At 34.2% G+C, this 21,953-nt stretch overlaps 1 protein-coding gene across 40 annotated transcripts in view; it reads right to left on the bottom strand.

The window, feature by feature from the left end:
* SEC31A (SEC31 homolog A, COPII coat complex component) overlaps positions 1 to 21,953 on the bottom strand; it is a 59,933-nt gene that overhangs the window by 6,495 nt on the left and 31,485 nt on the right. For 10 of the 40 annotated variants that reach the window (XM_036227795.1, XM_036227796.1, XM_036227786.1 and 7 more), the window contains 11 exons: positions 21,636 to 21,814; positions 20,249 to 20,375; positions 19,557 to 19,702; positions 18,107 to 18,280; positions 15,875 to 16,048; positions 13,020 to 13,112; positions 12,219 to 12,345; positions 10,057 to 10,395; positions 2,949 to 2,987; positions 1,393 to 1,451; positions 121 to 381 (listed from right to left, as the gene is read on the bottom strand). In XM_036227795.1, coding sequence (XP_036083688.1) covers positions 121 to 381; positions 1,393 to 1,451; positions 2,949 to 2,987; positions 10,057 to 10,395; positions 12,219 to 12,345; positions 13,020 to 13,112; positions 15,875 to 16,048; positions 18,107 to 18,280; positions 19,557 to 19,702; positions 20,249 to 20,375; positions 21,636 to 21,814 — 1,718 coding nt within the window. The remainder of the gene's footprint in view (positions 1 to 120; positions 382 to 1,392; positions 1,452 to 2,948; positions 2,988 to 10,056; positions 10,396 to 12,218; positions 12,346 to 13,019; positions 13,113 to 15,874; positions 16,049 to 18,106; positions 18,281 to 19,556; positions 19,703 to 20,248; positions 20,376 to 21,635; positions 21,815 to 21,953) is intronic. The other 30 variants (XM_036227802.1, XM_016156243.2, XM_016156246.2 and 27 more) reach the window with 8 other exon arrangements.

Genomic DNA, 21,953 nt, shown 5'->3' with positions numbered 1-21,953 from the left:
TCTAAACTGAAACCAAGTTTAGATATTTGTTAATTAAGGTATAACCATAAAAGTTAACACATTAAAAATTTACTGAAATAGAGCCATCTCCCCATTTCACTTCCACAGATTTACTGTTACCTGGATGGTATTTCCAATAGGAGCCCCTGGGGCACCTTCAATATTGGGCTTTGAGAAAGATGGTGGCATGCTTGGTTGACCAAGGGGTATGCCATGGAAGGAAGGCTGGCCACCTGGAAGATGTGGCTGTGGGAATGAAGCTTGGCTGGACAGTGGTACTGGAGCTGAAGGCTGTTGCTGCAGCATCTGTGACTGGGGGTCACCCAAGGGGTTCATGATTGGTGATGTGATGGGAACAGGTGGCATATAGTTTTCAGGCATCTTTTAAAAGAAAATAAGAGTAAGAAAAAAATGATAGCGACGTTTCCTCAGCTTTAACTAAAGGAGTTAGGCTATTCTATGGTTAAAAAAAAATTGTTTTTTAATACTAATACTTTTCCAATGAAATTTTATGAATGCCAAAGTAAAACATAAAAATAGAGCTAACCTGGCTAAGAGGGATGGAGAAACTCAAACTAGACTTCCCAGTTTCCCCTTTGCTTTACACACTTACTCCCATAATGAGAAGCCCAAACTGTGATGTTTCCGAAAGATGTCATGGTCTGGAGAATTTTATATCTAGCAATATTAAAATCAGATATGGTGAATGTGTGCTTGTGTGTTTAATATGATCACTATACAATACCCATTTCCTAGATCATTAAGTAGATGTTACCCATGAATTGAATCATTAGTAGATTACGTTTCTCATTATTACTAATCTAAATTTTGGGTTTTCTTGCTCATTTAGTGTCTCTCAATTTTATGTTATGGCCTCTCATTACTATATTTGGGGGAAGGAGATCACTAGGAGTAGAAAAAAAAAGTAGACAATAGCTTGGGAGAAAAAAAGAATCTTATCTTGAGCTTTAAAAGCTCTTTCAACAGTTATGACATCTAAACAATACTCTGCTACAAGGCTATTTCTTCATTCATATTATATGTGATAGACAAAAATAGTCTAAAATATAATGATCAAATTCATGATTACCACAGTAACTCAAAAAAAAAAAATTCATTTGAGAAGCCTACTCTTTGAGTTTCTTACTCTTTAAAAGAGATCTAGAGAGAATTTACATCTTGTCTTCTAAAAGAGGTTTAATTCATACTACCATACTGTTTTCTACTTTTTTTTCTTCATTTCATGGACTAGAAGATTTAAGTTGAAATACATTTTAAATATATCAGTCAATAAGCTTTGCCTTTAAAAGGATCAGTGAAGTATGTGCGCCAGGTGGCTACATGATTAAAAGAACACCCGTGGGCAATTGGATGGATATCTTTTTCCAGTACCTTCTTCTTCTTGGGTACTCTGTTCAAAGCTGGAGGATCATTCCAACCATTCTGAGGACCTGTAACAGATAAGAGAGGGAATTTTCCTTTAGAATCATGAAAAGAAGAAAACTAAATTGTATTTATCAGAGAACACCTTCAAATTCTGCCCTAACCTTGAGATAACTGTCACAAGAGTTCTACCAGTTGAGCTGTGGGAATCACTCTGTAGGTCGCCCTGGATTCTCAACTTATTACCCTTAATAAAGGCCTTGGCTTAGTAGGCAAGATACCTTGATATTAAGGTGAAAGAACTGTGCTAAATTTAAGGATAGTGCAGTTTTTATGTCTGTATTGGTATATAGCCTTCCTAATAAAATAATAAATCTCTTAAGTCTGCTTTAAAATAGGCTTCTGACAGTCAACACACAGAAAAAGAATAAAAGCGGCAATCTATTTCCCAAGAGAAAAATTTAACATAAGCAATTCAACTAAGTAAACATGGTAGAAACATTGCTTAAAAAAAAAAAAAAAAAAAAAGAGCCCAACTACTTAACATAAGTAATTTCTTTCATCTTTGCCTTAGAAATTACTTATAAAATATAAAAGAGCATTCAAATATTAGTGATGATTTTTTTTTATGCCATACAACAAATTCCAGGCTGGGAGCAAATATAAAATTAACTACTGTCAACTTTTATAACTTTCTCTAAAAAAACAAAAACAAAAACAAAAATCCTGTCATCCCAAAGTGAGAAATGGACATAAGAAGCAGAACTCATTAAGGACCCTAATGCCAGTATCTTTAAAGAAAAAAAGGAATAAAACACGCCAGAAAGAAGACAGAATAATTTTTAAATCACAATATAATCATATTACATTTCACTGAGTTTTGTATATGTGTATATGAAAAGACAAAAACTTACTCCTCTTTCAATAAATTAAATATCCTTTTAGTATTTTACCTTTTACTTGTTTTGATATCCACGATATTAAATCACAAAATTGCTTAGCAAACCAAAGTATCTGTGACTCATTTATAATGTCACAGAAATTTTTTTAAAACAAGTTCTTCTAACCAGCATGGAGTAATTTTCCTTGATTTTAAAGATAAAACTAATTTTCTGCAAGTTTGCTAGAAGATGGAAAGCCAAATGACCTTCAAGACACTCAAGAGCGAATCACAAAATATTAAACCACATGCTGCTATTTGCTTAACAAATTCTTAAAGTTCTGGTCATATATTGATTAAGCATTCAAATCTCTCTCACCGAGAAGAAAAAAAAAAAAAAGAAAAAAACAAAACTCTCCCATCACCTTGCAATCTTATTCGTAAGAGAATCTTGGTATAGTCATCTTTGTGTTTAGATGACTTTTATGATTTACAGCTATTTTTGTCACCATGTTAATTCAATCAGTTCTAAGATCCAATTCATTAAGCCAAATAAAAAAATGATACTGATCAGATTTAGGATATCATCAGCTTTGAAGTTCACATGCATTATTGTGAATGTCCAATCATTAATTGCATTCAGTGATTCAGTGATTCCCAGAGGTATATTTTGTAACTAATTCACCTTCCAACATAGGTGCCTGGTCTTGCATAGACTGATTTTCTGTAGACAAAATGTAAAAGTCACTTATACAGTATTATTATCAAAGACATTCTAAACTCTACTTTTCATTTTATAATTGTTTCTTCTCCCTCTGTTAACTCTCAGAAAGAACAAACTAATTTTATAAGGGAATAAAACTTACTTTTTAATCAAATCATGTGAAATGTCTTTTATCTAATTAAGAAACAGTTGAAGGGTAAAGCAAATTCATTTGTGTCAGTTCAATTAACTCTTAAATATTTTTTTCTCTTATTGTGTGCTGTCCCTTTTCAAATTTTGTTTCTTCCTATTTAAAATAATTTTTTCCCTGTTTGCATGAATTGTTCTTCTACTATTTGATCAACGAAGCTTGGAAATATCACTGGAAGGAGAGCACTTTCTAACATGTTGTAACTAATGTGACCATTTTAGTGTTATCTAAAATTGTGAAACCAAATCAACTGACGATCTATTTATAATGCAGACTCTAATTCACAAGTATAGTGTAGGGCCTGAGATTCTACCAATCCAGCCAGCTCAGGTAATGCCAATGCTGCTGGTCAAAATCCTTTTTTATTATTAGCAATTTAAAATAAAATGGGAGGATTTCTACACTGGCCCACAGACTTCAGCACTGCACTTGTTAAAGATAAACATGTCAGACAATCTTTACAAGGTGGTGCCACCTCACTGCTGGATTTTGTAGTCCTCAAGTGTCTGCATTCTGGAAAAACTGTAATTTCTGGGGTCATACCATGAATATGAGCATACATGAGAAAAGGCCCAGGAAATATTTAACCACCTCATATGGTCTTTTCTATAAGAATATACAGAATTGCAGACTGTTTAGCACAAGTCTTCTGATATCACTACTTCTCTTAAGAGAACTTGTTTCTAGCTGTGGACAAGAGGAAAGAAGGCTGAAAAATAATACAGCAATTCAAAAATTGTCAGATATTCAGGGCCAGGCTAGGTCAGGCCCAATCTCAAATTAAAAGCATGTGGTGGAGGTATATCACAAAGAACTTACGAGAATTCCACTATCTTCACTTGGAAAGAGAAGAATCAAGAAAACTGAGCAATTATTAGTGAGTTCAATCTGTTTGAGCTCTACTCAAGCACATGCCTCAGAAAAACTGTAAGGTGGGAGAGGTAATCCCATAACTTGAAATCTCATTGTATAGAGTTTATGAATAGATGCTTTTCTATCCAATATGATTCTTAAACACAAACCAACTTCTTCAACAAGGCCTTAACTGAAAAGAAGAGTGATCAATAATAACTGACTGTGATTTCCCATTTTTGCTTTAAATGATTACTTTACAATTTAACGTCCCCTGCAAACATGACCTCACAGCAGTATAGTTAATAAACCCCTGGGAGTCGTATGTGTATTATAACAGAGGATTGACCTGATTTGTAACTACTGATGTACTCTCTGGCACCAGACTTCTGCTTCTGGACAGAGGGGTTGCCATATTACAAACTTAAAGTAATGAAAATACCTTGGCCTTGACCCTTTTTTTTTCTAGGTAGTGCTCCCAAAAGCATGCCCTCTTTCCTTGCCCCATGAGAGGCAATATCAGAAGATGAGAGCTATTTTCCCTCGCGCCTCTCATGGCAGTGACTTAAACCTGAAACAGTATCCTGATTTCAAAAACTATCAGCAGCATAAAAAAATGTGTGGAGCAATTTCTTATGTCCCTTTGGCAAAATGATAATGAAGTTATAATTTGCATCACATCAAGTTCAAAGTTATGACTGAAACTAAATCAAATCAGAAACAAAAAGAACCTCAACGGAACACAGAGCCAGTGGTTAGCCTGCATAACTTGAGGGTGGGAATGTCTGTTGAATAGAAAATAACAGTTGTACAATAATCAAAGTTCTCCCCAAAATACATGCCTGACTCCTTCTAACCTCAAACCATGCAAAAGATTTAGACCATGTTTTATTTCAGCCAAATATTACTTGTTCAAATCTCTTACCAATTTAATGCAGTTTTGTCTCTGCTATAATTCTAACCCCTTTCAATCTTTTTGCTTTTCTGTCTTTAAATTGTTTAAATATGATTTTTTAAAAACAAACTGACTTCTCATTTATAGGGATACACTTCAATAGCAACATCAGGTAAAGCAAGCTCCATGAAGAACACAAATATCTACAGAAGAAAGTATCACGAACGTTCATTAGAGAAGTACACAATGATATTCCTGGTCAACGCTGAAAAAATCAACACAACACAGTCTAATCTGGAGCATTAATTCTCTCATAAAATTATGAAGAGGAAATAATCTCTTTATTCTTTCAAAAAAACTATAAAATGGTGATACGTCTCTTTCATAACTCTTTAAATGATGGCATGACTAACTGGCAAAAGAATGGTTCATGGTGTAACATTAAGAACAAAAAGATGTAAAATGATGTGTGTGTTATGATCTCAATCCTTTAAAAACACATGCACATTTCACAGCTATTAGAATACTATTTCTAATACTATTGCACGGCTATTAGAATAGCCAGAATCAAAAAAGAAAAAAGAAAATATGGCATTGCTAGTGGGAGTGTAAAGTGGTGTAGCCGCTATGGAAAACAGTCTGGTAGTTCCTCAAAAAATGAAATATTTAATTACTATTTGATCTAGCAATTCCACTTCTGAGTATATGTCCAAAAGAACTGAAAGCAGAAACTTGAACAGATATTTGTATATCCATGTTCACCCCAGCTTTATTGACAATAGCCAAAATGCCCATGTGCAGATGAATGGATAAACAAAATGTGGTATAAAAATACAGTGAAATATTACTCAGCCTTAAAAAAGGAAAGAATTATGACATATACCACAACACTGATGAATCTTGAAGACAGTGAAAACAGCCAGTTACAAAAGGAGAAATATTCTATGATCCTTATATGATGCAGTCAAAGACACATAGATAGATAGAAAGTAGAACAGTGATTACCGGGGGCTCGGGGAGGGGGCAGTTATAATTTCACTAAGGGATGATGAAAAAGTTCTGTAGATAAGCAGTGGTTATGGCTGTATAATAACGTAAATGTACTTAACATTATCGAACTATACTCTTAAAAAAAATTAAAATGATAAATTGTATGTTATGTATATTTTAACATTAAAAATTTTTATTACATGCATATACACATGTATATGTGTGTGTATATATGTATATAAAGAGAATATATAAACCTAAATTATTAGTGGTTATATTTGGGTGGTAGAATTACAGATAATTTTAATTTTATTGTCTAGAGTCTCTCAAAATCCTACAGTGAAAAATTAATAAAAATCAAGAGAAAGGTAATTTAAAATCTGAGTATGGCATGTCACTGGAGCCCCTTATCCATGTTAACATAGGCATCAGTCCTCCACAGGTCTTTGGGGGAAGGAAGAGGAAACTGCTAGGCCTTACATGCAGGAGAGGAGCTGCATGCCATCTTTACTTGAATCCCACTTCTCACTGGGAACCTTCCTAGGTATTCTGGCAGAAACATAATGATAGGATCTATGTACTGGCTGAGATACTTTTCAGTGGATTCACAAAATATTAGCACTGGTGGTATAGAGAACTTTGGCTAGAAGGTAATTTGAAATGAAGAGAATAGAGTATCCTAGTCAACAATATGTATCTCCTTTCCACTAAAGGCCTAACATGTCACATAAAAAAAAAGGTGACAAAATTAAAAATTAAAATTTAGAAAGACATGAACCTTTGAGGTCATTTCTAATGACATAAAACAGAACTTTCCAAAACAATTTTTAAAAAGGAAGGCTATTATGCTTCTTTATTTAAAAGGTTAGATATAAAATATAAAAGACCCTTATAATTTGACTAAGAAATATTTGTGAAAATTTACAAAAAAATTTCAAAATACTGTTTCATAAATATATGCAATATTATGTCCCTTCAAGACTCCTCTATGTAAAGAAGTCCAAGATTATACACCTAAATTATCCATTGTTAAATGAAATCAACAAGGTTGACCCAAAGACAGTTTCATGATAGCTCGAAGGTCATTTTATCAGAAAATAATCTGAGTAAAATTCTAGGGCCTTCAAATTGAAAGTGCTCACCTTTATTAACAAGCTTACATTAAACCAGGGACGCACACACACAAAAGTGACAGGTAGTATCCTACTTAACCCAGCAAGTAAAACGAGGAAAACTTCCTGCTTTTTGTGCTGCCACCACTAAACCAGTATCTCACTACCCTAACTGTTAGCACATTATACCTAGAACTGGGAGACAGTCTGTTTTCCTTGTCTAATTCTGCCATGCTGCCCACAATCTCTTTTGTAGGATCACCTTCAGATTAACTTCTCAAGTATCGACTCGACCATGCTTCTGATCAGTTCAACTTCTTCACTAGAACTTTTCTTCTTACCATATGAAGTATAAAATTCTTGGCCTGGTATTTAAGGCTTTCCAAAATTTGGCCCAACTGTAAATTTTATGTTCCAATTGATAACAAAGCTACATGCTGTTCGCTAGAAATATAGTGTTTTTCAGCCTCCCTACCTCTACTTAAATTGTGATTATAGACTGAATACTCATTAAAGAATTTACCTAATTTAAAAAAATTACTGAATGAATATCTTGATGATTATAACATTAGTTTCTCTGAGTTTGGGCACAGGATTTTGTGGTCTCCTAATAGTTAGAGGGCTTGAAAATTCTAGTGTCCGTCAAGAATCATCCACTGCACAAGCAGAATTTCCAAGTCCTACAGAAAAACCATGATATGATCTAAGACACATTAGAACAAAGATAAAATTTTCAGTCACAATTATTTGTATAACCTAAGCAAAATTTACAGGAAATTAAAAAATAGAATATGATAAAAGCTACAACTGTTAATTAAAATATAAGGAAGTATTAACATGCAAGAAGTAACAAAGCAGCTAGCTTAGTGCATGCTAAATACTGAAAATGTTTGGCTGCTTCTTCCTATTAGCCGCTCTGTTTCTCAGCCAGGTTAGAACATTGTTACTTTGTATAAAAGCAAAGACTGTTATCTCATGGCCAGCTGCAGTTTTGCTTAAGAAGAAAAAGATACCCATGCAAATATTTAACTTAGATGATGTAACAAATGCCTAAAACAATGTTGCTAAATTATTTTTCTAATTCCAACACTGATAGCTACTTTTATCACATCAAAATAAAACTATACATAGTAAAGAAGAATGAACATGGGCTCTGAGTTTGTATCTCAACTTGGAGATTGTCACAATGTAAATGTAAAAATCATGAGAATATAATAAAACTCCTAGGAAACTCAGGTTTCCTCATGTCAATTTTTAAAGAAATAATTATTCCTATTTTTTATGGTTTAAGATTTAAATAAGAAAATACTTGTCAAATATTAGCACATGGCCAATATATGTTCAATAAATGACAATTCACTTTCCAACTTCCCTGTATCGCCTTTCAAGTGGGGAGTTACTCAAATCCATCTTTCAGTCAGGAACTCTAGTATCCAACTATTCACTGAAACAATGTTGATACTGTCCTCACCCAGGTTTTAAATTCTACAACTTAATTAGCACTCCTCTCTAAAATATCAACCTATTGAAGTATTTGTATTGAAAATTCAAGAAATTTTATTTATGCAGCAAATGATGATACATACATAATGCGTGTGTGTGTGTGTGTGTGTGTGTGTGTGTGTGTGAGAGAGAGAGATTTTTGGTATTCTGGGCTTTAATACTGTATATTAAGGAGGAGGAAATATGTCTATAATTCTGGATCCATAAGTCTTTATTAGAAAAGACTATTTCCTTAACAGATCCAAGTTTTTGATATTTTTAGCAATTAAAGCTTCTGCTGAGGACAAAAAAGGATAAAAATATATACTGGACTCCCCAGGAGCAACTTCAGTATTAGGAGAAAAGCAAAACTCACTCATCTTTATGTCCCTATAATTCAAAATCTTCAGTTATAATCTGAAAAAGAAATTATTTTCAAATACTAAAATGCACAGAACTCTGAGTGAGGTTTTGTGTAATCAGAGATAATTTTGCAGTCATTATCTCTAAATGCTTTTAATGAGCTAATGCATTCAATCCTTTTTGTAAGTCATGAGTAGGTACTATTATTATCTTGAGGAAACTGAGGCTTACAGAAGTAACTTACTTAAGGGTCACATAATACTCAAGGGTCACGGATAGTAGTGAAGCAGGGATAAAAAAAACCAGGAAATATAATTTCAAAGCCTACATTCTTAACCACTACATTAGTGGTTTTTAACCCTGATTCATTGATCCCTTTTTATAGTGCATGCTTCTGAGGCCCCTTTTACTATCCTAAAATGAAAATCAGATAATATAACCTAACAAATAAAAAATTAATATATTGCTCTAATTGTAACATGAGAAATAAAAAATTTATAAAACATGTATTTCATGATAAAATTTTAAATGATGATTTTAATTAGAAAATCTCAGGCACAACTACACTACCAGACAAAAAAACAAACGCACCACACATCTAGAAATTTCCAAAATGTTTGAGAGGGTAGTATAGCCCTAATGGAGAACCAATACACTATTGTATACTGATTTCTACTGTTAGAGATTCTGTTTGTTGTGTTCTCTCACTTTTTTCCTTTAGGTAAGCATTCGAGATCCCTCCTCACCTTTATGAGCAAATGTAATTAAAAAATTTGTACAGCCTCACTAAGATCCTGTACTGTTTAATCTTCATGAATGAGTTTAAGGCATAAATAATTTTAAAAATTTAAAATTTCTCAGTGAGAACAAAGAGTATAGTTTTGCTCTAGTAAAGAAATTGATGTCAATTAAATCTGGTTCCAACCACCACTTATCTTGCAGATTAATTTCTAACCACTTTAAGTTCAATGTAGACCACACACTCTTACTCTTTTGAAGCTCTAAAGCTTTCATTTAGCAACTAAAGCTCATTATGGGAGCATCATACTTTTAGAAATAGTTTTAGAATTTATTGTAAAAATTCAATACCTCACATTACCCAGGATACAAAGTTAGAAATATCCACCCACGTGTTCATGAAAAAATAAAGAAGGGAGCCAAACCAAATCCCTTTCAAGCTCAGACCTGTTTTTTGGGACGCAGGCAGCTCACTGGCAGCAGGCAGTATACCTGTTGTTCCAGGAGGCAGTGCATAAGCTGAAGATGGTGGAGCTCCTGGTCCGCCATGCTGGAAGGATGCTCCAGAGGAAGGGGAAGGGGGAAAAGAAGCAGTAGGACTGGAGGCAGGTGGAGAAACCTGGTGCTGTGCTGCGTACAGTTGAGACTGCCCAGAATAGGAAGAAGCAGAAGATATGTAAGGGGTGTTAGGGTAAGCATTTGAAGTAGAAGGAGCAACAGGTTGCTGAGGTCGGTATGTTGCTGACCCCCCTGTTCCGAAGGAATACTGCTGGGCTGGTTGATAAGCTATACCAAGGAGAAGAAACAAAAAGTTTAATTAGTTACAAGTTCATTCAGACAGCAACAGAAAACCAAAGTTACCTCATCTCATAGCAACTGTTTTCATCATTCTTTTAACAAGAAGTTATGACCAAACATGGTATGCTTTTGATAGCTTAGATGCCCGAAATATACTAAAAGTCATTGGATACTGTATTTGAAACCTGTCATCTCCAGATACTGTGGACTATGAAAACCTTTGAATCGTCAGACCCCAAAACTGCCAAGACTAACTCTTTTCTGCACTAGACTTTCCAGAGATCACTTCATTAGGTATATAAATGTCTAATCACTACGTTGTATTCTTGGAACTAATACAAAATTGTATGCCTACTATAATCGAAAAGTAAATTTTACAAAAAGAATGAACCTTTTTTGAGACTTCCTATTTCCGTGAAAAGACTGCAGTGACAGCCACTAGCCACCAGGTGGAACCATGGAGGAATTACATATACAAAGAGGTATCACACATCCTTTACAATAAAAGTTATAGGGAGTTTGGTGGCAGCTCAAGATCTTCCCTACCATAAGAACTATAGAATGAGTACTACTGTTATGAATCAAATCTTCTCTCACATCTAGTAAAATCATCAGCTATTCAAATTCTAAGTCAAATTCTAAGTACAGTTCCAAATTAATAGTCAACTCTCTCTGATTCCTGACAAAACAATTACCATATAATATTTAGTATGCTGCACATAGTTGGTTAGTAAGCAATCAGGCAGCCACCTAATATTTTAATGCAAAGACCTGAACTCATAACAAAGATCTTAATATCACCACATTCTGAGTGACCAGGGGTATGAACTTCTACAGAGTAAATCAAGTAGAATGGTTCTTCTTGAGACAGTACTTTCACATTGAGCATTTGAGTGAAAAGTTGTATCAAGTTTGTATTTATGTTAAGAATATCCATTATGGCATAGAGCGTGCTCATAAAGACTAGTTCCTACTAGATAATGGCCTCTTGTTTTTATAATAGTTGTTTAGACATATAGTTTGCCCCTTTGAGATTTTTATTTTTTGCTTTTCATTTAATTTTAAAATAGTGGTGATATTTTGCTAAGTACAAATATTTTCTGGAAAAAAACAAAAGCCAATGGTGGATATATGTCATTATCATACATTTGTCAAAATTCACAGAAGGTGCAACATGGAGAAAGAACCCAAGTATGGCCTTTGGATGATAATGAAGTAGGGGTGTAGGCTCATTGACAGTAACAGGTGTACCACTGTGGTGCAGGGTGTCAACACTTGGGGAGGTTTGCAGGGAGGGCAGGAGGTATATTAGAAATTCCAGTACTTTCCATTTTGCTATAAACCTAAAACTACTCTTTAAAAAAAAAAAAAAAAAAAAAGCCTGTATCTTAAAGAAATAAAATAAATGGAAAACAACAAGAAATATCCCTTGGAAACAGTTTTTCAAAAATAGTTTGTGTCATGCTGCCAGAAGGAAAAGAATATGTACCAAATAATTTCTAAAATTCTATTGTTTTATAACCAAATCATGGGACAACTTACTCTCTTTAATAGGTCTTAGTAAAGGCGCAGGAACAGGAGCCAAGTGTTCTGAATGGATCGACATAGGAGCTGTTTGTTAGCATGCTGACTCAAGATGCTTCCCAAGGAAACCATGTCTCTGAATAGCAAGGACTCGGGCTCTACACACCTTGGCTCTTTCTTTACTTGTTAAAACTGATTTAATCATGGCTTTGGAGCTTCAAAGTAAATAGTTACTACACTAGATAAGACATGCTGCTGTGAAAAGACTTCACGGTCACACTACTTACGCTGTGGCTGTGGATAAGGTGGTACCTGGGTGTGCATATGACCTGGAGATGTGGGAAGCTGAGCTGCAGCAATGTTTGGATTAACATTTCCATGCACTAAGAAACCTGGAGGTGGAGGATTTTCTCCCTAGGAAATAAGAATATGGTAAAAGGAGGATTATTTGGAATCAAGAATCTTACCTGATGGATTTATAATATTCGAAGAGGAATTCTATTAAAAAAAAATTATTATGTAAGAAACATTGCATTTTGCACATTCTATCTTCTCCAGAGTGCGTTTTCTGAGCAACTATTCTTAGTGATTTAAAGATCAGACAGGTTCAAGGTAATAACTGCAATGAATGACAACAGATGCTAATAGCCTCATGAAACAGTGTCAATGGTATTTATAGTAAATCACCAGGATTTTCCATCTTTACTAAATTCCATCCACACTTTGGAAATATAGGTATAAATGCTACAAGGGAAGTTTGCTTCTCTTCAATTTCTACAATGCTCAAAAAAAAAAAAGAAAAAGAAAATCTCTAGTGAAATCAGATTTAAACCATTGCTAGAACCTTGGCTGATGTTTTTCTAGCTCAAGTCAATTTAGAACTGCAAAGGATGAGAGAGGGATAAGAAAACAAATTAACTATGTTAAAAACTGCTTCTTGCATCCTAAAATCATTCAAATGCAATAAGCAGGCAGACAGATGGGTGGATGGGAGAAAGGGAACTTGAGAAGGAGGATAGAGAATACACAACTACATATATATTTAAGTGAGCAAAATTCTGCTCGAAGAGGAATAATGAAGGATATACCTGTGTGTCAGAGGGAGAGGCTGCAGGTGGATGGCTGGGAAGGGCGGTAGGAGTTTTGTTACTCCAGGTAGTGACAGTAGGGGCAATTCTAACCTGAATCGAACAAAGAAACACCAATCACAGAAAATAAAAGATGAAAATGTTAAAAGAAGGAAAAACCCAAAAAGGAATCAATGGCTGTAAGCAAAGCAAAAAGTGAGAGCAGCAAGACACACAGGCAATTGCTTTCAAGGTAACTGGAAATTTCAAAAGAAAAACACATTCACAATAAAACAAAGGGAGAGAGGCAGTAAGAAAATTAATATGAAAACCTGATCAAAGCACAAAGAACAATGCCATTCAAATGTCAAGAATAAGGGAGTGGGGTGGAGTGGAGCTAGGTACTGTAAGTAGGGAAGGAAAAACATTCAGAGAAAAAAAGGTAACTGCATAAAAAAGTGATTTTTAAAGCATTAATAGTATTCATGCTATTAGAAAGATAAACATATTGCTTTAAGTTCCCTTTTCTGGATTTCATTACAGCCATAAATATCAAATTAGTCTTATATGAGGCTTAGAATCATACAGAGAATATTAAAGAACATCCAGTCTAATCCCGCCCTTTACCATGGAGAAAACCAAAGCCCAAAGAAATAAAGAGGTTTACTAAGATCCATAAACTCTGTGGTAAAGGAACTAGAAATAATTTCAGGTCTCCTAATTCCCAGGCCAGTGTCTGTACTCTACACCATGTTGCCTACCCTGGAGTTCAGAGGCTTTCAATTTTTTTTTCTAAGCCATCAAAGTCCTATCTGTAGAACTCCAATATATAAACAAGTAATAGCAAAGATGTGCTGGTCAAAGTAGAAGTGGAACAAATCTGGCCTCCCTTTCATTCCCTTTACTCCTGCTTGTAAACATTCCTTTAAAACCACAAGTCACTGTCCTCATTCAACATATCATAATCTTTAATCAAGAAAATCACTGCCACATAAACACAGGGTTTCAGCTCCTGGATAACTCAAAAACTGCTGAATCACCTACAGATATCTGACTCTTCAATGGTCATCTTAAGTCACACTGTGGTTCCCAAAGAAGGACCCCCAAGACAAAAAGTTCTAGGGTGCATGTGGTAATTCCTAGACTCTTGGCTAGGCAGTTGTTTTGTTCCTTTCTCTTTTCTTCTAATTTTTTTTTCCCTTATGAATGCCAAGAACCGCCCCCCCCATAGAATATTTACGGATTTAAGCTCTTACAATCTAAAACTGTGGGCACAGAATATCTCTGACTCTGAATCCTCATTACCAAAAGAGATTAAGATTTCAAATCCATGTTGAAATAAATATGTGTTAATCTTTAAATAGTAGCAGTAAGGAAAGATGTCTGATTTCTTGCCACTGTTGCCCTAAGAAAAGATGCAGCATGGCCTAATGACAGCCATGCTAAGTTGCAGAAACTTCACTAAAAGCTGGGAATAGGGGAAAAAAAGTAAAAGAAAATCACTGTTTAATTTATGGTTGAATTTGTTTTCCTTTTCTTAAAAGTATGAGATTGTTAAATCAAAGATGTTTTTGCTTTCTCAGAAAGACAGATAAACCCAAGGACATAAAGAGCAAATACTCTCTTCTCCCAATGCAGAGAATGCTTTACTACTTTAGTACCAACTCAAGATGCTCTAAAGTTCTAGCCCCAAAATGCCAATTAACTAACCACACAATGTTTAAAATTCCAAGCTCTATGTCTTAAAACTCTGGTTGGTTGCTTGTACACTCTACGTCTCAGTTTCCCCAGCCATTACCTATGTCATAGACTTCTAAATCTCTACAGGATTTGGGAATTTAATGTTTTCTCTACCAATATACCCCAATCATGTAGGATAAAGACAGGCACTCACAGCAGGCTCTCAATAAAAATTTGTGAAATGAATGAAAAAACGAAACAGAGTGTTCTCTTAGAATGTTAAAGTTATATTCAAATGCAATCTATCCTGATTCATTACTAACCAAAAGAATAGATAAAAAGTATGATTTGATTTTTTTTAAGTTTTTCGTGATTTTATATTTACTTTGTTAGAATGAAATATAAGAAAGATCCTGTCAATTGTATCAGCAATTTGTTCTGTATTAAAATGGGCAGAGGACCTGTTAAACTGTTTTTAATCAAGACCATTTATTACTTATAAAAAAATATGTACTTTCCCTTTAAAAACAGGAAGGTTATCTGCTGGTCTAGAAACATAGTTTCCACATGAAATAGTAAAAGACAACAAGGGCCACATTTTATGCCACTACATATTTTAAAAATTGAATTAATAAAAATTAGTTAATCATCTTCACATTCTCTTTGACCTGCAATTTTATAAACCTTTGATTATTCACTTTTCTCTAATATCCAAGTTGTCTCCCCAAAAAGTTTGTATTCTCGATACTCTTTATGGTATGGATAATGAAGATATAGTAAACCTACACTAATTATTCAGAAAAAATTATTCAAAAAAAGACTATTTTTAAAAAATATTTTATAAAATTAATCAAATAACCCACAAAATTGTTCCCGTTGCTTTACTTCGTTTGTTAGATGAATCAAATCTAAAAGTTTCAAGAACAGATATACATGCGTAAGGGAAGCTTAAGTGATGATGAAATCTCCTTGGAGAGCTTAAATGAATTTACATCTAAAACATAATCTATTTAACAAGATTAAAGGGATGATGTTTAAAAACAGATCTTAAATACCACTTTGAAAAATATAAAAAGTACAACTATTAAAACAATGTTGTCTAGACATCATAGCAGATGTCTCTAACTGAACAAATTAAAACTAATTTGAACAGAAATACATAAATGTTCCTACTTAATCTGGACCATATTACTCACATGGGGATAATATTGTTGAGTTGGAACTCTCGGCATCTGCGTGTGGCCAGCAACTGGTCCAGGCCTGCCCTTGGGCAGCTGCTGCCTCTCATAAGGAACTTTAGTTGATTCCTGTCCTGGTACAGGCTCTCCTTGTGCTTTATAAAGTCTGTCACGAAGCTGCACAATATTTGGCTATAAGAAACAATGGATTAGACAAAGTAAGCTGTTACGAGTTCACCCAAATATATGACAGCATGTTGACTTTCTTCAAGTAAGCTTGATCATTCATATATTTGTGCGTATACAATTGACTCTGGCACATTAGGGTTTGACATGGTTTCTGACACCAAAGGTCCATAATATATAATGTAACTTGTAATTTAACTGAGGCAGGGATTTGAATTATGCCCACTACATGGTAGCATGCAAGATCAATGTCACTTCTCAACACTGCTCTTTTGTTTTCTTGTAGAGTAATTCTCACAAATCATAAAAAGGTAGTTAAGAAATATATAACATTTTTTGTAGGGAAAAAAGGCCCTAAAAGAGAATTAAATGCTAAAGACGGTGATGGAAGAAAATGGTGATCTAAGAGAGAGATAAACTCAAAGAAGCTTATATAGATCTATAATTATATAGATATATAGTGAGAGTTGACTATATGCATGTTCCAGGTATTCACAATAACAAAAAAGCAATGTTGAAATGTTTTAGCAAGAATTCATTTTAATATCTTTAAAATTTATATATTTCTACAAATTCATTAAGGATTGAAGATGTCATTTAAACTTTTTAGGTATACTTTATTGTCTTTCATGGAGGAGAATTATATACCAGAATGATATCACAAAGTCTCAGGACATATTTCCCAGAAAATACTAAGCGTCTACTGAGACATACAGGAGAAAGTAACATCAAAATCATGGTATTTTTGTAAAGAATATTCTTTAAAGTCCAAAAAAAAGCATGAAGAATAATGTATAAAAATATATGTGGTTATAAGTGGTATTGAAAAGAGTTTAATTCTAAGGCTGGATCTAAAGGTCTTAGATTAAGTTAGTCTTAAAATAAAGTTTTATACATCAATGTAAAAATGAGACCTTATTAAGTAAAAATTCATATAAAACTATTATGCCAAAGTGATCATAAAGACTAAGTTTCTATTCTACCTTTTATTCTCAGTAACAGTTTAGAAAGATATGAGCTGGATCCTGCATGTAAGTATATACAAAACCACCCAGAGTCATACTATGCTCTCCAGTCCTGGTACACAGATGTATTTTTACTCGATGAAATTTACTGATACTTCTCGAACAAACAAGATGCGGAAAAAAACTTTAAAAAAAAAAAATCCATCCAAAAACAGAAGAAACTTTACAATAAAAAGTATAGAAATAATGCAAGGCTAAAAATTAAGCTCTGTCAGACACACACTGTAGACATAAATACCCTACTTGTGGAAAACTTTCCTAAAATGCCACACCGACTTCCACCTGTACTTCCCTGTGGGTTTTAGGTTTCCCTCTTCTGTGCTCCCACAGCACTACCTCTTATCAGTATTTTGCACTTCTGGAATCCCATGTTTACTCATCTACAGTCATTTTGAGTTTGGAAACTCCCTCAGGGAAAGGATCTTGGCCATCTCGTTCATCACTGTATACTCAGCACTTAGTGAACTGAAACCAATACCATGAAAATGCCTGAGTTTTACTGCACACCAAATAAAGATACGATACTAAGAATGTAATGTGGTTCCTTCGGCCTTAAATACTTTAAAAATATACTTGCCCAAAGACGGCATCAGACTGAAATGTTATATAGGATGAGCTTCTTCACTAATATCTGGGATGGCACTTGTGGGAATTATAAAATTATAACCCAATAGTTTAAGTATTAACATTTATAGTTTTTCAACATCGAGGATTCCTACAAAGGACCTTGTAAACAAATTAGCATTTGGCTTAAGTAATAAAAAGTTGGTCCTTTTTCCAATTATTTTCCTCATTTCCTCAAGTACTATGTCTCTCTGTACAAAGGGATCTATCATACTACAAGAGAATACATACAGCGTGAGTACACCTAAAATGATCCTGAAGAATTATCAATAACATTCACTTATAGTCAGGTGATAAAAATTCAAGACTCCAAAACATTCCACTTACTAGTATGTTTAAGTTTAATACTGAATGCTATCTACTGAACTCACCTTACTCATATGTTAAAAGAAGAAAAATGGCCAGTTCTAATTACCTGGTTGGTACATTCAGGAAGAAAAGCCAAGGCTGCAGCAATACTGCCCTGGGCTGCCAACAAGTTGGCATACTGACTCATCTTCTCAGCCAAAAGAAATCCTACAGCATTAGTGTCCACAGCTTGTGTAAGTTGTACAGCTTTTCGTAGGATGACAACTTTCTCAATCAGATCCTAAAAGAAAAAAAGAAGGGACAGTAAAGGAAAAACAGACAAAGATACCAAGATATGTATGAGAAGAAGCAGGAAAAGATAAAGAGTTACTAAGATTTCTAAAACCTACTAAAAGTATAGTACCTATTATTAATTCTCTTAGAAAGGTCTAGAATAGTTGACTACCATTCAGGTAACTGAAAAAGTAAGGAGGAAGAAGATCTCTTACCCATGGACAGGGCATAGGTTACCACTTTCTCCTAAACATCCTTAAACTGCCAGATACTTGTGAGCTAAAATATGCAAATATCCAAAGTGAAAATAGGCAGATGTCTGAAGGCAGAAACCTGAGTTCCAGCAGGTGCAGGAAAAACTATGAGTGAAAACATCATACTATCATTATAAAAATAGTACTACTGTGAGCTGACCTCCAAATAGGTTTACTATTCCAACCTAAAGATTTTCATGTTGCTCTTCAATACCAATTCTTTCAATAATGGGAAGCTATGCTTTAGGTATAAAGCATATAAAGAATATCCTACCCACCTGCCCTTCATAAGTACACAAATCCAGAAGCAAAACAAGTATGTTTTCTCTCAAAAGCACTTAGAAGGGGGAAACCTTGATTTCCTATCAAATTTTCAATTTCAACAGAGTGATCAAACAAGCAACTACCCCACTGAGAAAACCTCTTTCCAGGGAGAAAAAAAAAAAATGAGACTGAAATATCATGAGAGTCTTGATTAAATGCTTAGGAAAAAAACTTAAATATATAGTTACTCAGTGCCTGAGAAATGTCCCATTTTTTACTTCCTTTCTTGCCTGAGTATTGGTGCTACATGGGATTCCAATGACCTTACTTTCATTTCCCCTTAACGATGAAGATTCTCTATTGCTATAGGGATGCCTCCCACTCCTTACCCCACATTGCTTTTTTTCTGTCCCCAAGGCAGACAGGATCGCTGGAGGCAGAGAGGAGCAAGAGGAAGAAGTAAAGCCAAAGGCTGTATTTATACTCTGGCCTCCTACGTCCTGGCCTCCTATGTCCCCTAGTCAACTACCAAATCACAACCTGATCTTACAAACAGCTGCAACCCCATTTAACTATCCTATCATCTCAAACTTTGTCCTTCCAAATATAGCAATAAATACATATAATTATCCAGCAAAAGAACTTCTAAAATGTAGAGTAAGGCTGAAAGCAATGAACTTCTAGAACAAATCAATTCTAGAATATAAACAGAGTGAAAGACAACAACACTATGGAGAAAGCACCCTTTGTTTCAAAGATACTAACCTGAAGGGATAAAGGGTTGCTCCCATCTTGAGCTTTAGTCCAACATGCAACTAATTTCTCTACATTCCCTGCACAAATATAGCAGAGACAGGCCTGAGTCTGCAAGAGGCTATCACCTTCACTTTCAAGCCTGGTTCCCAAAAGATCTACAGATAAAGAGGAAAACAAAATAAGATTATACCCAACACAATCTGTATATGAGGTTGTAAGCAACCCAATGATATTTTCAGAAGGATAGATTAAACTTCACAACCAATGAGTAGCAGGTGGAAACAAAATCACTCTGTCATGTGGCAGAGACAAGATTCCTAAGTCCATGTCAAAACCAAAATCATTAAACAGTATTATTAAAAATAATAACTAGGTATGAAGAAGTAATATAGTTAATAATTCTAAGAGAAGTAGTCAAATAAGTACTTTTTCTTTTTTAATTTTTAATTTTTTTTCCAATTACAGTTGACATTTAATATTATTTCATATTACTTTCAGGTATATAGCATAGTGGTTAGACATTTATATAATTTACAAAGTGATCCCTCCAATTAGCCTAGTACCCACCTGACACTTCATAGTTATTAAGAGAATTCCTTTATCTTATTTGAGACTAGTAGGTTTACAAAAATTTCTAATATCTGTCAATTTTATTTACAACATACCATGCCATATACATAATATAAAGTTCATTTTCTTACCACAAAGGGCTGAAAACTCATCAAGTTTAGCATAAGTCAATACTGCAGCTAAAGCCTCTTTCCAATTTCTAAGGTCACAAGACTCAACAATCTCTTTCCAGTTCTTCATCACCACTGCAGTGATTAGCTTGGAAAAGGGAAAGAAAGGGAGAATTAAAAGGCTTTGGTATATTAATAAAAATTAACTCTGGCTAATGAATCATATCTTTCAAACTACCATTATTCACACTAGTTTCATGTAGAATAAAGCAATGGCAAAGTGAAGTTTTTCCTTGAACCAAGTGACACAGAAGATTGTATTATTTTTCCTCAAAATTAACATAGGCTCAAATAAACTCTTATAAAAATTCTGAAGTAAAAATTATACAAACATACTTTATAAAATGCTGAGAAAGGAAAGTATGGAGTATTATCAAAACATTTAACAGGAAGACATAATGGATCTAATAGATCAGAAAAAACTTTCTGAGCACATATACAACTGAGCTATGAAGCCGGAAACAACTTCATCAAGAAGGAAAAATACATTCCAGACAAAAGGAATACTATGTGCAAAGTCCTGAAGGAGAAAGGCACATGGAGTTTGTGAGGAACTGAAAGGCAACCAAGTGTGACTAAAAGATAACAGGGGAGGAGGTGATGAGACAAGGCTGGGATGAATGATAGCAACCAATGCTGGAAAAACTGGGATAACTTTTATGAAAAGAAATTTAATAACATCAAAATGTTCAGACCTTCTGCACCAGAAATTTCTTTCCTAGGACTACAGCCTCATTAAACAATTAGAAATTCGAACAAGTCTTCATCAGGCATGAGGAGAATGTTTATCACTAACTTATCTATATTAGGAAAATATTGGAAATACCTAAACACTCCAAAAGAAGGGAAATAATATATCCTTGCTATAGATTATAGAGCAATTAAAAATTTTTGTAAGAATCTTTAAAGATATGGAAAAATGTTTGCAATATGTGGCAATATCTATAAGCAAAACCACACATGTATGATTTTGATTGTTTTTAAAAGTTCTACAAATACATAGAAAGAGATATGAAAAAATGGAACCAATCTCAGGTTAAGAAGTACCAATCTGTCTGATGAAAGAGCTAGGGGGTGCTAAATTTTCTCCTTAAAATTTTCTATATTCTAACTTTTCTACAATAAAAACACAGAAAGTATTTTTTGCTTAAAAAATTATATATGCAAAAAACAAGAACTGGAACAATCATACCACAAGCTATTAACAATAACTATTTCCGAGTCAAGGAATCATGGGTGGAGTTTTTTCACTGTTTGCTATTTCGGCATTTCAATGATCTATAAGAGTGTGTTGCTTTTATAATCAGATAAATGTTGGGTTTGTTTACCTATTTTTAAAATAACATACCCTGGTAATTTTGCTTTGGGATTTTGCAAAGTATTTTTTCTGGGTTCGAGCCAAGAGTTCTTGTCCACCTGCTATTGCCAATATAATGGCATCAGCCATGCGGTTATCATGTAAACAAAGGTCAACAGCACTCTCAAAGTTACCCGTCAGCAAAGCCTGAGTGATTAAACCATCAATATCTGCAATAAGAAAATAATACACTCAAGTTACATAAAGCTTTTTCTTACAAGAAAAAATACTTCATGTACCAATTTTTACATGTACACACAAAGGGGGGGATGCTAATTTCTGAAAATTACTAGTGATTAATTTCTAACA

The sequence above is a fragment of the Rousettus aegyptiacus genome, unplaced genomic scaffold (genome assembly GCF_014176215.1).
Source record: "Rousettus aegyptiacus isolate mRouAeg1 unplaced genomic scaffold, mRouAeg1.p scaffold_m13_p_10, whole genome shotgun sequence".
Lineage (NCBI taxonomy): Eukaryota > Metazoa > Chordata > Mammalia > Chiroptera > Pteropodidae > Rousettus > Rousettus aegyptiacus.
Note: the sequence above shows the minus strand (reverse complement) of the source record. Positions and strands in the feature narration are given on the sequence as shown.